At 44.1% G+C, this 12,705-nt stretch overlaps 1 protein-coding gene across 1 annotated transcript; it reads right to left on the reverse strand.

Annotated features, from left to right (window-relative positions):
• Nucleotides 1-7,695: 7,695 nt before the first annotated feature.
• LOC148848534 (uncharacterized) lies at nt 7,696-8,145 on the reverse strand. Its single transcript, XM_088951331.1, has one exon. It carries the CDS (start codon nt 8,143-8,145, stop codon nt 7,696-7,698), a length of 450 nt encoding a protein of 149 aa, XP_088807457.1.
• Nucleotides 8,146-12,705: the final 4,560 nt, after the last annotated feature.

Below are 12,705 nucleotides of genomic sequence, written 5' to 3' on the forward strand. Positions count from 1 at the left end.
ACATACACCTTTCTCATTAACTCCTTTTATTATCTCTCCTCAATAATCATTATATCAACTCTCTCCTCCAAGTCACTCCACTAATTCTCTCGCCTCTTAATTACTTAGTTAAATTGTCTAAAATTCATTGACTCTTTTTACCTTTTTAAATTTTTCTTTTTTCTTTAGAAAATGATTAATAAACAAAACACACTTTTCTTAAGGCTGATCATTTCAACTTGGCTCGTGCTCGGACCCACATTAATTAGGGCCACAAATTTTAGGGTTGTGTAAGGGCTTAATATTTCAATTCCAACACGGGCCTGGCCCAACTAACAAATAAATAAAATTTTAAAAATTAGTTAATAGAAAAATATCATAAATAGTAAAGCCCTTGTTTGATAAAGAAATGCTTCTCCTAATAAATGCTAATGAGTGTTTAGTGTGAAGCTCTTATTTCAAATAGGGGTAGTAGAGGTATTTTCAGAACAGCATGGTAGGCCAAGATGGCAGATAGGAAATAAGCATTTGCTGAATAAGCACTTAAAAATAATCTCAAAATTTGAGCTTCTTGAATAAGTGTTTATTTTCAGGAATAAGCACGTATTTGGACTTATTTCCCAAATGCAAAGTGCTTATTAATGTGGTCCCGGTCCAAAGTAAATGTTTATTTGAATAAGCACTTAAATACAAACACTCCTAATTCCCAATAGCCCAAAAATAATTCTTGGGTTGGACACAAGGGACTTTTTTTGCTTTAATTTCACTTAACAAAGCGTAGGCATCCCTACTAGAAATTTATACACACACCCACACTAAAACAAGGGCAAGTATGTTTTTTTCTCCTTTATTTGAAATTTTTATCTTATTCCACGTCAAATTATAGAAACAACAAATAATGAGTGAGTCCCACTAATTTTTGGAATTCCAACAATTTGAATGCCAAGAGTTACCATCCTCCCAGACGTTTGTTAGGGGGCCAGCCAGGGGGAGAGAGAGAGAGAGGATTTTACTATAACTCAAATTCCCTTTTTTGGTTTCATATTCAAATCCAATTTAATTAGTTAACTATCATAAAATTATAGTTTAGATTCCAATAATTAAAATTAATAAAAATTACTAATGTTAAAAAAAACATTAAAGTTTAGTAAGCTTTTATCTATCAGTTATAAAAATTAAGAAATTAATAAATATAAGTTCATAAATAAAAAATTAAAATACACATAGTAGACGTTCAAGACTGCTATCAGCCTTGAACCCTAATAGATTTCAGGTTCGAAAATAGAAGAAAAAGTATAGAGAAGAGAAGAGAAATAGAAGAGAGAGCAATAGAACACAAGGGTTGAAAGGAGGGACAGAATCTTAATGTTTTGTCGCCACCACTTCTATTTAGTATTTATAGGTTATGCTCATTACATGGATAGGATAGATCAGCCCTTAATATTTACATAATAAATAAAACAAAATAAAATCGAAATAAATATCAACTGAAATAACCAACTGACAACCTACTAACCCTAGGATGACTAGAACACATTCTACCCTATGAACACAGTGGGACCATAGCTGTGGGGCCCACATCAGTGTTCTCTACACATGATTTCCACTTAAAATAACTAGTATTAATAGAAATTTAAAACTAATAATAAAAAATAAAAAATCATTAAACAAAATAAAAACAAACTATTTGCATTGCATATAAAACTAATAAAAATAATAATGACTCAACTGGAAATGTCATAAAGCTCCTTCTACTTAGGGATTTTCATTTATGGCTATACCCGTTCATGGGTCGGGTTCGGGCCAGGCTTTGTCTATGTATCAAGAAAATCAGGCCTGAGACCAAGCCCAACCCTCATATAAAGCCCGAAGCACAGGTCCGAGCCCAACCCCGACCAAAAATTTGAAAATAGATTTTTTTTTCTTTTTATTCAATAAAAAAGTGTTTTATTTATATTAAAACCTTCAAAACCCAAAAATAATAAACATCTCACTATTACTTAAAAAAGATAAGAAGAACAAAGAAAAAATATTGTATATGTATTTTTATTATTTAATATATAGTATTAAGTTGGGCTTGGGCTCAGGCTAGGCTCTTTTGAGAAAGTCTAAGCTTGACCAAAAAAATGTCAGGCCCGGTGCTTTAGGCCCAAGCCTATAGGCTTAAAATTATGACCAAGCTCGACTTATAACGGGTCAGGCTAGGTTTGGTCAGGCCATCCAGTAGGGCTAACCGGCCCAAGAACAAGTCTATTTATGGCCTAGACTAGCCTAGCTAGACTTGCAAATTGGCAACTATTTTCTTCTACCTATCCCTAGCTTGGGTTGCACCAAGCCCACAATGCAGGCTGGAACCAAAATAAGAAATCCCTAAGATTGCCCAGAATAATGTTTTGATAATAAACTTTGTATAGATACAAGGTATAATATATTAATATGTAGATAACAAATATATGTATATATAATTAACTAAAATTAAATAAAAACTTTAATTTATAACAAATCATAGTTTTATAATTAAAACAAGGAAGCCTATACCTATCCTAGGCCCAAACAAATATTATAAAGCTCATAGTGTGGGCTTGGTCAAGCACAAACAACCTTAAAAACTATTAATACACTATCAAAATCCAACCTAAGATATTTTATTTTTCAATCCCATCTCCCATACCCATAACCTCATAACCCTTAGTGGCGGTGGAATTTGATGCCAAGTCCTGTACTAGGTGTGTAATCAAGTCGAGTCGCCAAGTATCAAACTACTCAAGCTTGAGGTCGACTCAAAAATACAAACCACGAAACACAACTCAAGTTCAATTGAGTTTCATGTATTCGGATCGAACTCGACTCAAGTCAATAGTCGTGAGCTACTTGAGCTCAGCTCGCCTCGAGTCGCTTATAAATAAATTAGTATTAAAAATTATAAAAAATTTGATATTAAGTATATTAAAAATATTTAAAACAAAAATATATTAAAAACTATAGATAAATTAATATTACAAATATTATAAATGAAAATACATTATTAAAATTAATTATAGATGTATTTATTTATATTATAAATACAAATATATTAAAAATAGCATTTTATAATGATCTCAAATTCGGATCGACCAACAGCTCAACTCAAGTGAAGCTTGACTTGAACTCGATTACTTTGAGCCGAGTTCGAGTATTTAGCGAGTTGAACCTAGGACATAATAAATTGTTCCTTTGTGTTTCCAAATTTACTAGGGTTGTTCCTTTTTACAAAAATGAAAAATGTGATGTGCTCCGATGAAAAGTCAACCTGATGAATTCACTCAAAAGATAAGAGGTGTTGGTGGTAGTTGGTTCAGTCGCAGGCTTTGTTCATTTTTCGATAAATCATGAACTAGATAAATTTACTTTTTTGGGCAAGTGTTTCCTAGAAAACATTTATCCAGATAAGTGCATTTACCTAATTATCATTTTATGTATAAAATAGTTATTATTGAAGGGACAATATTATCCCAAATCTTAGTTGAGCATTACTTATGTGACCAAATCAACCCCCCACAAGGTCCCATAGCACATCCCCACCTTGTATTGTGAACATCTCCCTATGATAATCCCAGAAACAATGATGTCATCATTGGGAAGTGTTCCCAATACACGGTGGTGATATGTCGTGGGACATTATGGGGACAATCTTGTGGGGGGCTGATTTAAACTCATTACTTCTCTAGATAAATGAACCACTTGGAGATCCTTCTTCTCTATATCTATGTTTTGTTTCAATGAAAAAAATCATCAATATTGATGTAGCGCGATTTGACTGCTCCCTGCTAGAGGATAATCTGGCTTCCAGTCGGACGGTGAGCTAGGTGGATCTGCAAAATAAGATCAAAGAACCTGGGGTGACTAGCCCGGCGAGGTCGCTCTGATGCTTAAGTTAGTAGACTGTTACGAGTTGAGATAGCTTTGAGAATGTAGAGAGCTAGAGAGCAGAGAAATCACGTGTACCTTGAACCATCGGGGGTGGAGCCTTTATATAGTTGAGTCCTCGCAGTTTTGTGGATCGGTTCCGGGATCTTTGTCACGATGGGTTCCGTTTCCGCGTTAATTGGGGGATAATGTTGTCAATTGATAAGGCTTATCAATTCCGCCTGAACCGGGCGGGATGAAGATAAGGATTGTCGTTACACGGCGTGATCCCGTGAGGTTCAAAATCCATTGGAGGGATTTCCAAGATCATCATGTAGTGGTCTGAGTCAGTGTCCCCGAGCCGATGCTTTATAGTTCCGAACTGGATTGAATGTTGAGGTGCCTTGGAATCAAGGTGATCCTGTCGCGATCTTGTACAGAGGTGATCTTGTCCCGAGGTAACCTTGCCCCGAGGTGGTTGAATATCCGAGGTCGATCTGTTGCAGACTGATCATATCAGGCTGAGTTGTCATCTCTTGGTCAGGTCGTGTCCACGTGTCCCCTCTTTACTAGGTCAGGCCAAATCACCCTTCATCAATTGCCCCCCACTCCCCAAGCCAGGGGTCTCGACCCGGTGCGGGGAGTTCATGACGAGTCCAAGTGGATTTGGCCTGAGGTCTAGGCGGCTTATCGGGCAAATCGCTGGTCAGACCTATTCGGCCACCCGACTCAACCAAGAATAACCCAGATCGCGTCTAGTCTATGCGCGGACATCAAAAAACGCGCTAAACCGATTTCAACCTCGGGTGTCACGCAGCCGGTTTTCCTAGGAGCTGTTGGATTGCTTCGATCTCGATCATTGATTCTTGGATACAACGGCTATAAATAGGGGGCTCGAGACTCATTTTCTTCGCCATAAATTCGCTAGCCTTCGGTTTGAGCTCGTACTCAAGTTCCTTAGCTCGATATCTAAAGTTCGGTCTCTCTTTGGTGAGTCTTCCCTAGCTCTCCTTTTTGATTATGTGTTTTTTCCATGTCTAGCTTTAGTTTTGACAGTCTTTTAGATGGGAGTGGTGAATCCGCTGGGGCCGAGGTGGGTACCTCGGCTCAGGTCGTAGATCTCCACATCGAAGAAGCTACTTCGGGTCAAGGTGAGTTCCGTGATCCACTTGAGGTGGAATCACCCAGGGAGGCGCGAGAGGCCTCAGGTGGTCTAGCATCCACCTCGCATCGAGGTTGGCAGCCAAATAACTTTGGCCCATCGACGATGACGGCGGACATGCTTCAGTCCTTAGTAGCTCGGTATAAGCTTCCGAGCAACTTTGTCTACAGTCTTCCCCTTGGTAACTTTCCTTGGGAGCACGATCATGATGAAATCGTGATCTTCAAGGAGCAGCTTGCAGCTGGTCTTCATCTTCCACTTCACCCCTTGATCGTCGAAGTTATAAAACTTTTTAACATTACCATAGATGAGCTGCACCTGAAATCTATCCGTAATGTAGTAGGAACCATCTCGATCTTCCACGACTATAACCTTCCTCTTAACCTTGATATCTTTTCTTCCATTCTATCAATAAAGAAGAACTCCTCCTGCATTCTGCTCGAACACAGGCGAACTTATTACCAGTGCCCTCGTCCGGCCTACAAACTCTTGCACGAGCTCCCAAACAAGGTCTCAGCCTGAAAAAGGGGCTACTTTATGGTCCATAGCACTGAGAGATAGCCTTTCCCGACCCATTGGAGGGCGGCCATTCAAGATTTCGGTGTCAGGTTGGACCTAAAGACAAGGGAAGTGCTCCGATCTTGGGCGGAGCTCGGTCTCAAGTTCGCGGACTAGGTGACCGAAGACAAGCTCGTGTAGGCAAGTTTGAGTCCTGGTAGGTCATTACTTGTTGTGTTGCCTTTAATTTATTTTGGTGTTGTTTCTGATAGTTTGCTTTTATTGCGGCAACCATGAAGATCCCTATGACCGAAATCCTTGGTAGCATGAAGAAGGGAAAGAAGAAGCGAGCTTCCAAAAGAGTCGTATTGAGTCTCCGTGGGTTATTGTCCCAGAGCTAAACAACCCTCCACCGAGCATCCTCCAGTGGTTGATCTGGTCGAGGAGGAATCCAGGAAGGTCTCCCCACCCCGCGCGCCCTAGGAGGCAACGTCTTCAGAGCCTGCCCCTACAGCTACCGCTTCTTCAGGCAGTGATGAAGCAACTCAGACATACTGACTCCGAGGTATAGCCTCCTCAAGAGCCAAAATACAGTATACGCCGAGGAGGTCGCTAGCTGGGCCGAGATGCCGGTCGCTCAGCTCGGAGCACGAGTGGCTACCCACTGCATGGTGGTAAGTTCTATCTTGACTTCTTCAATTTTGTACTTCAACTTTTCTTGTACTAAGTCTTGTGTTCTTCTCTTGGTAGGTGAACTTTGCTATACATGCTCTGACGTACTAGTCCGAGGTGTACTAGAAGCGAGGTCTTGCAGCTGAGTCTTCATCTCGCGAGGCTCACGCCGAGCTAAATCTGGCCCGAAACGAAATTAACCAGTGGAAGAAAGACGCACGGACTAAAAAGGAGTTGATCACTCTACTGATAGCCGAGAAGGAGGAGCTCGCGAGGTAGAAAGTGGCACTGAAGAGGGATTTGGAGAACCTCGAAGCCCACGTAAAGGAGCGGACTGAGATACTCCTTCAAGCAGTGGAGGAGCCAAAGGTTAAGGCCATTCAAGAATACAAGGCCTCGGAGGAGTTCCGGAGGGAACTGGTCAAGGTCGGAACGGAAAGATACCGTAAGGGCTTCAAGCTTAGTAGGTGGCTGACCTGACGTGAATTCCCTCAGCTCGACCTTAGCGCCATTACTACTTCGAGGGTCACAGAGGAAATGGCTACTAAAGCTGCTGAAGATCCAGATTCTGAGGCAGAAAGCAATAGCAACCTGCTTGGTGACATCAAGGAGACTGATGCTAATGAGTGCATGGACCCTCCTGCCAAAGCCTTGGACAAGGTCTATAGTGAACTTTTTTCTTTATTTTAATGTATTGAAATCTTATATCAATGAAATACACTTTTTGACTCTCTTTTGTTCAAAAATATTCCATGCAAATAACTCTCAAACAGGCGAACTAACCAAGTAGGAGTAGAAGTGTGTAGGTTACCCCGAACTATCGAGCTACCGAGTTAGACTACAAGTGGGGATAACCAAAATAGAATTTTTCCAAGTGGAGGTTACCCCGAACTATCGAGCTGCCGAGGTGGACTACTAGTAGGGGTAACTTTGCATAATGTACGCCGAGGTGAGCAAACATTGTAGGGTATATCCCTGACCTGTCTACGCATGAGCTACTTGCTTAGATGTCGGTTGTCCCTTAGAGCTAGTGGGTCCAACCTATTATTATATGTCGAACTGGGCTAGACGTCATAGGCTTTACACCTGAACTGTCTATTCCTTAGGCATGAGGGGTGATTTGCCTATGCCGAAGAGGCGACTAGGACTTGCCTGCCCATGGCGAGGAGGCGACTGGGACTTGTCTGCCCATGCTAAAGAGGTGACTGGGACTTATCATAGTGCCGAGCTCTTGTGTTAGCTCGGCATCATGGCCCATAGGCTTCTGGGAGTGACTCGTAGTCCTCTCTCCAGTTCGGCGATCACAGGTAGTATCATATCAAGTTGCTGATGTTCCACGCTTGAGGTACTTGTTTTCCTTCCAAGGTCTCAAGCTCGTACGTACCTTCCCCGAATACCCATCTTACTCGGTATGAACCTTCCCAGTTCGGTCCGAGCTTACCGACACCAGGCTTAGGTACCATAACCTTCCGAAGAACCAGGTTGTCGACACGGAAGTGTCACTTCTTGACCTGGGCGTTATAGTACCGAGCCACTCTCTGCGGGTAAGCTGCAGTCCAGATGTATGCTAGGTCTCGTACTTCTTCCACTAGGTCAAGGTTGGTACAAAGCTCATCATTGTTTGTCTCCTCGTTGTAGGCCTCTAAGCGTAGTATTGGCACCTCGATCTCTGTTGGGATCACCGCTTTCATGCCGTAAGTGAGGTTGAAGGGAGTCTCACTCGTGGAGGTCTTAACGGTAGTCCGGTAGGCCCATAGCACCCTGGGCAATTCGTCTACCCACAGTCCTTTGGCTCGAGCTGAGCGAGCTTTCAGTCCATGGGGTATAGCTCTATTGGTAACTTCTGCTTGCCCATTTGCCTGAGGGTGTGCCACCGAGGTGAAGTTTTTGCTGTATTCCCATCTCGGTGCACCAATTCTGAAACTTGATGTCTTTGAAATGCTTTCCATTGTCGGAGATGAGTACCCGAGGTAGCCCGAAATGATATACTATATTCCTCCAAAAGAAATTTTGTATGTTGCGAGCTGTGATTTCGTTAGGGGTTCCTCTTCCACCCACTTCATGAAATAATCCACTGCTACCACCAGAAACCTCCTCTGTCCTGTCACCAGCAGGAATGGGCCAAGAATGTCGATTCTTCATTGTGTGAAGGGCCACGAGCCAGTGAGGTTTTTGAGGTCGGCAGCAGGTCGATGGTGGATGTTGGCGTGCCTCTGACACTTGTCCCACTTCTTGATGAGCTCGAGTGCATCTGCCTTCATTGTGGGCCAGTAGTAACCTTGTCGTAGCACCCTCTAGCCGAGAGCCCTGCCCCCAAGTGTCCTCCACACAAGCCCTCATGGGTGTCATAGAGAACGAGCTTGATCTCTGAGGGTCGCAAGCAGCGCAAGTAGGGGAACGTAAAAGATGTTCGGTACAACTATTTGTCTATAATGACGTACTTAGCTGACTGGCGCTCTACCCTTCTGGCCGCATTGCGGTCTATCGGGAGGGTCCCGTGAAGTAGATAATTCGAGAGTGGGTTAATCCAGTTCGGCTCTGCTTGTGCTACAGGAGTGACCTCTCTTGCCCCCCCGAATATGCTAGGCCAAGGTAGGTCCTCTACGTACACGGTCCGCATGGTGTTGCTGTTTGTGCTAGCTAACCGGGACAAGGCGTCAGCCTCAGCTTTCTCGGATCTTGGGATCTTCCTGATGAAATAAGATATGAAGTCGCGTAGAACCTCTCTGGCCTTTGCTAAATAAGTAGCCATTATGGGGTTGCGGGCTTCATACTCGCCGCTGACTTGGTTGACCACGAGCTGGGAGTCGTTGCAGATGATAAGATGTTTAGTCTTTACTTCCTTCGCTAAAGTGAGTCTGGATACTAATGCCTCGTATTCTGCTTCGTTGTTAGACGCTATGAACCCGAACCAGAGGGTGTATTCCAGCTTCACCCCGCTTAGACCATACATAATTATGCCCGTGCCGCTTCCTTGTTGGTTGGACGAGCCATCAGCGTGGAGGATCCAGGGCTCCTCATCGTAGGCCAGGCTTGGTCTAATTGGGATTGGTGCCGCACTGGTTGAAGTTTCCTTCGTGTGCTCAAGCTTGGCCAACTTGGGGGTTGCGGTGCCGAATGTACATTCTGCCACGAAATCGACTAAGGCTTGGGCCTTAATTGCCGTTCGAGGTTTATACCGGATGTCGTACTCACTAAGTTTGATAGCCCATTTCGTCAATCTGTTGGACACCTCAGGCTTGAGCAGGATCTGCCTCAGAGGCTTGTTGGTGAGGACAACGATGGTGTGGGATTGGAAGTATGGGCGAAGCTTCAGAGCTGCTATGACTAGTGCGTACGCCAGTTTCTCGATCTCTGGATACCTTGTTTCAGCATCCTACAAAACCTTACTAACATAGTAGATGGGTCATTGGACCTGATCTACCTCTTTTATCAATATCGAGCTGACCACCTCGTCACTCGTGGCGAGGTACAACTTTAAAATATTCCCTTCCTTGGGTCGGGTCAGAACCGGGATACTAATTAGGTATTTTTTTTAGCTTGTCGAAGGTGAGTTAATACTCCACGGTCCACTCGAAGTCTTTGCTTTTCTTTATAGCTTTAAAGAAAGGTAGGTAGTGATCTGCCGACTTGTGGCCATTCAGCCTCTGAACCTCTTTTAGTTTGCAAGGTGATCTCATATCTAAGATAGCCTTTATCTTTTCCGGGTTGGTTTCGATGCCACGTTGGTTGACTATGTAGCCCAAGAATTTACCCGAGGTGACGCCGAAAACACATTTGTTGGGATTTAACTTTATGTTATATTTTCGTAAAATTTCAAAAACATTTTGCATGTTGTTCAATAAAAAATTTGAAAATTGGGTCTTAACGACCATATCATCTACATAGCATTCAACTTTATTGTTGATTAATGGCTCAAAAATCCTATTTACAAGTCTTTGAAAGGTTGCCCCGGCATTTTTTAGTTCGAAAGGCATAACCTTATAGTAGTACAATCCAAGCTCAGTTATGAAGGTCATTTTTTCCTCATCGGCAGGGTCCATCCTAATCTGGTTGTAACTCGAGTATGCATCCAGAAAGGTCAGCAACTCATGCCCTGAGGTCGCATCCACTAGGCGGTCGATCTTGGGCAGCGGGAAGCAGTCCTTTGGGCAGACTCTACTCAGGTCGGTATAATCGACACACATGCGTCATTTACCGTTGGCCTTTTTTACCAGAATTGGGTTAGCTACCCAGCTCGGGTAATGGGCCTCCCTGATGAAGTCCGCCGCTAAGAGCTTCCCGACCTCTTCGTCAACTATCCTCCAGCACTCTAGGGTGAGGTTGCATTTTTTCTGTCTAACGGGCCTGACTAAGTGATCAGTATTTAATTTGTGAGTTAGGACTTTAGAATCTATGTTGGGCATTTCTGTCATAGACCATGCAAATACATCTAAATTTTCAAATAAAAAACTTACCAACTGAGAGCGAAGTGGTTCCTCGATCGAAGCGCCGATCTGGAGGGTCTTAGCTAGATCATCTGTTGAGACCAAGATGTGAATTGTCTCCTCTGTTGGTGTAGCTCGCTCCTCGGCATATTCCGTAGGTCACCCGAGCTCGACGTCAGCCGCTAGCTTGGCTTTCCCCTTGAGGGTGGCAATGTAACATTTGCAAGATTCGAGCTGGTCACCTCGCACCACCCCTACTCTATAGTTCGTAGGGAACTCCATTGCCAAGTAGTAGGTGGATACTACCGCACGTAGCGCGTGCGAAATGGGCCGACCTATTATGGCATTGTACGGGAGGGAGTTGCGACCACTAAGAATGTGTGCTCGAACCTTGCAATAGAATGTGTGCTCATCGTGAGGATATTGGATCCCGCGTGCATCATCCTCCGTGAAATAGATAGGGTCTTCAAGCCTAGGTCGCTTCGGCGGGTTCTGCTCCTCATTTTTTAATTTGTGAACTAAAGTTTAACCTGCTGCCAAAGTGCAGCCCGCAATGATGGACCCACCACTAATCATATTGATTACTCCGTGGATTGGCCTTTCTTCGAGCAACTGCCATGGCAACTGCTCACTCTATCTACTGCTGGACTCAGGAGCGTTTCTCCTCTGGTCCCCTTGCTGGTCTGTTTGGCAGTCTACTTGGTTTTTGTCTTCTCTTTGTATAAAGTTTTTAAGATACTCGCGATGGATGAGCTCCTCGATCTCGTCTCGGAGGTTCCTATAGTTCTCTGTACTGTGGTCATGGTCTTTGTGGAAGTGACAATAAACATTCCTGTTCTTGGTGGCGGGATCTCCCCTAAATCGAGGTGGCCACTTCACGTAGGAGGAGTCTTTGATTACTATCAGGATTTCTCCTCGCTTCGCGTTGAGGGGTGTATAACTCATCCTTTCAACAAGCGGAGTTCTAGAATGCTGACCCGACTTGTGAGATCGCGAAGGAGATAGTCTCCCAGACTTGTTTCCTCCCTTGTTCGAGGACTTGCTCTTTCTTCTCTTGTTCCCGTCATTACCTGTGTTGTCACCTTCTCTTTTTCTCTTTTTTGTTGGATTATCAGTCCTCTGATTCATCTCTTCCTCGGTCCCAATGAACTGATCAGTGAGCTTGAGGAATTTTGTGATGTCTTTTGGCTTATTGGCCACCACGTGCCACTTGAACTCCATGTGAGTTATACCCTTCTTCGCTGTCATGAGCCTCACCATTGGATCTAGATCAAGGATCTACAAGCAAGTGCCATGAAGCGCTTAATATAGCTTCTGATGGACTCCCCTTCTCTTTGGACTACATTGAGGAGGCTTTCTTGGGACCTCGGGCACTTCTTGCTAGTGATGAAGTGCGAGGTGAACAACTCCACGAACTACGCCCAACTCTTGATTGTTCCTGGCGTGAGGTTCCGGTACCATGTGCGAGCTACTCCTTTAAATGTGGTGGAGAAATCCACGCACATGCAGGACTCGTCAGCCCCAGCTAGGTGCATCTGGTACTGAAGGGAGTCTACATGGTCGTTAGGATCAAAAGATCCATCATACTTGTCGAGGGGTGGCATTTTGAAGCCCTTGGGCATCGAGGTCGCCAATAGCTCGGAGGACAAAGGGGACGACCCGGAGAGGAGAGGAGCGGTCTTTGTGGCTGTTGAGCTCACCTCCTCTTTACCTTTTACTTGTTCCTGCTGGTTGGGCCTTGCGAGCTGGCTGTTCTGAGCTAAGGTTCGGCGTGCTTTGCGACGCCTTCGCTGCTGCTTCTTTGTCGGCTCCGCATTGGTGCTACTAACCTCTGTGTGGTCCGGTACTGTTTTGGCGCGAGGTGGCTCTTGGTTCTCTGGATGTTGAGCCTGACTACCATGGATGGAAGGGCCTTGCCTTGAGTTCGCGACTAGAACCTCGAACTGGTTACCTGCAAGTGAATCTTCTTGATGCGATCGCCGAGGAAGATTGGCCCTAGCGAGCTAAGTGTCTCCAGACCTGTTTTTGATGTTGCCCTGTGAAGCGGACAGAGTGACCTGCCTGTCTCTCCTACCGTGAGGT

Source organism: Nelumbo lutea, chromosome 6 (assembly GCF_056320005.1).
Source record: "Nelumbo lutea isolate HS-2025 chromosome 6, American lotus-T2T, whole genome shotgun sequence".
Lineage (NCBI taxonomy): Eukaryota > Viridiplantae > Streptophyta > Magnoliopsida > Proteales > Nelumbonaceae > Nelumbo > Nelumbo lutea.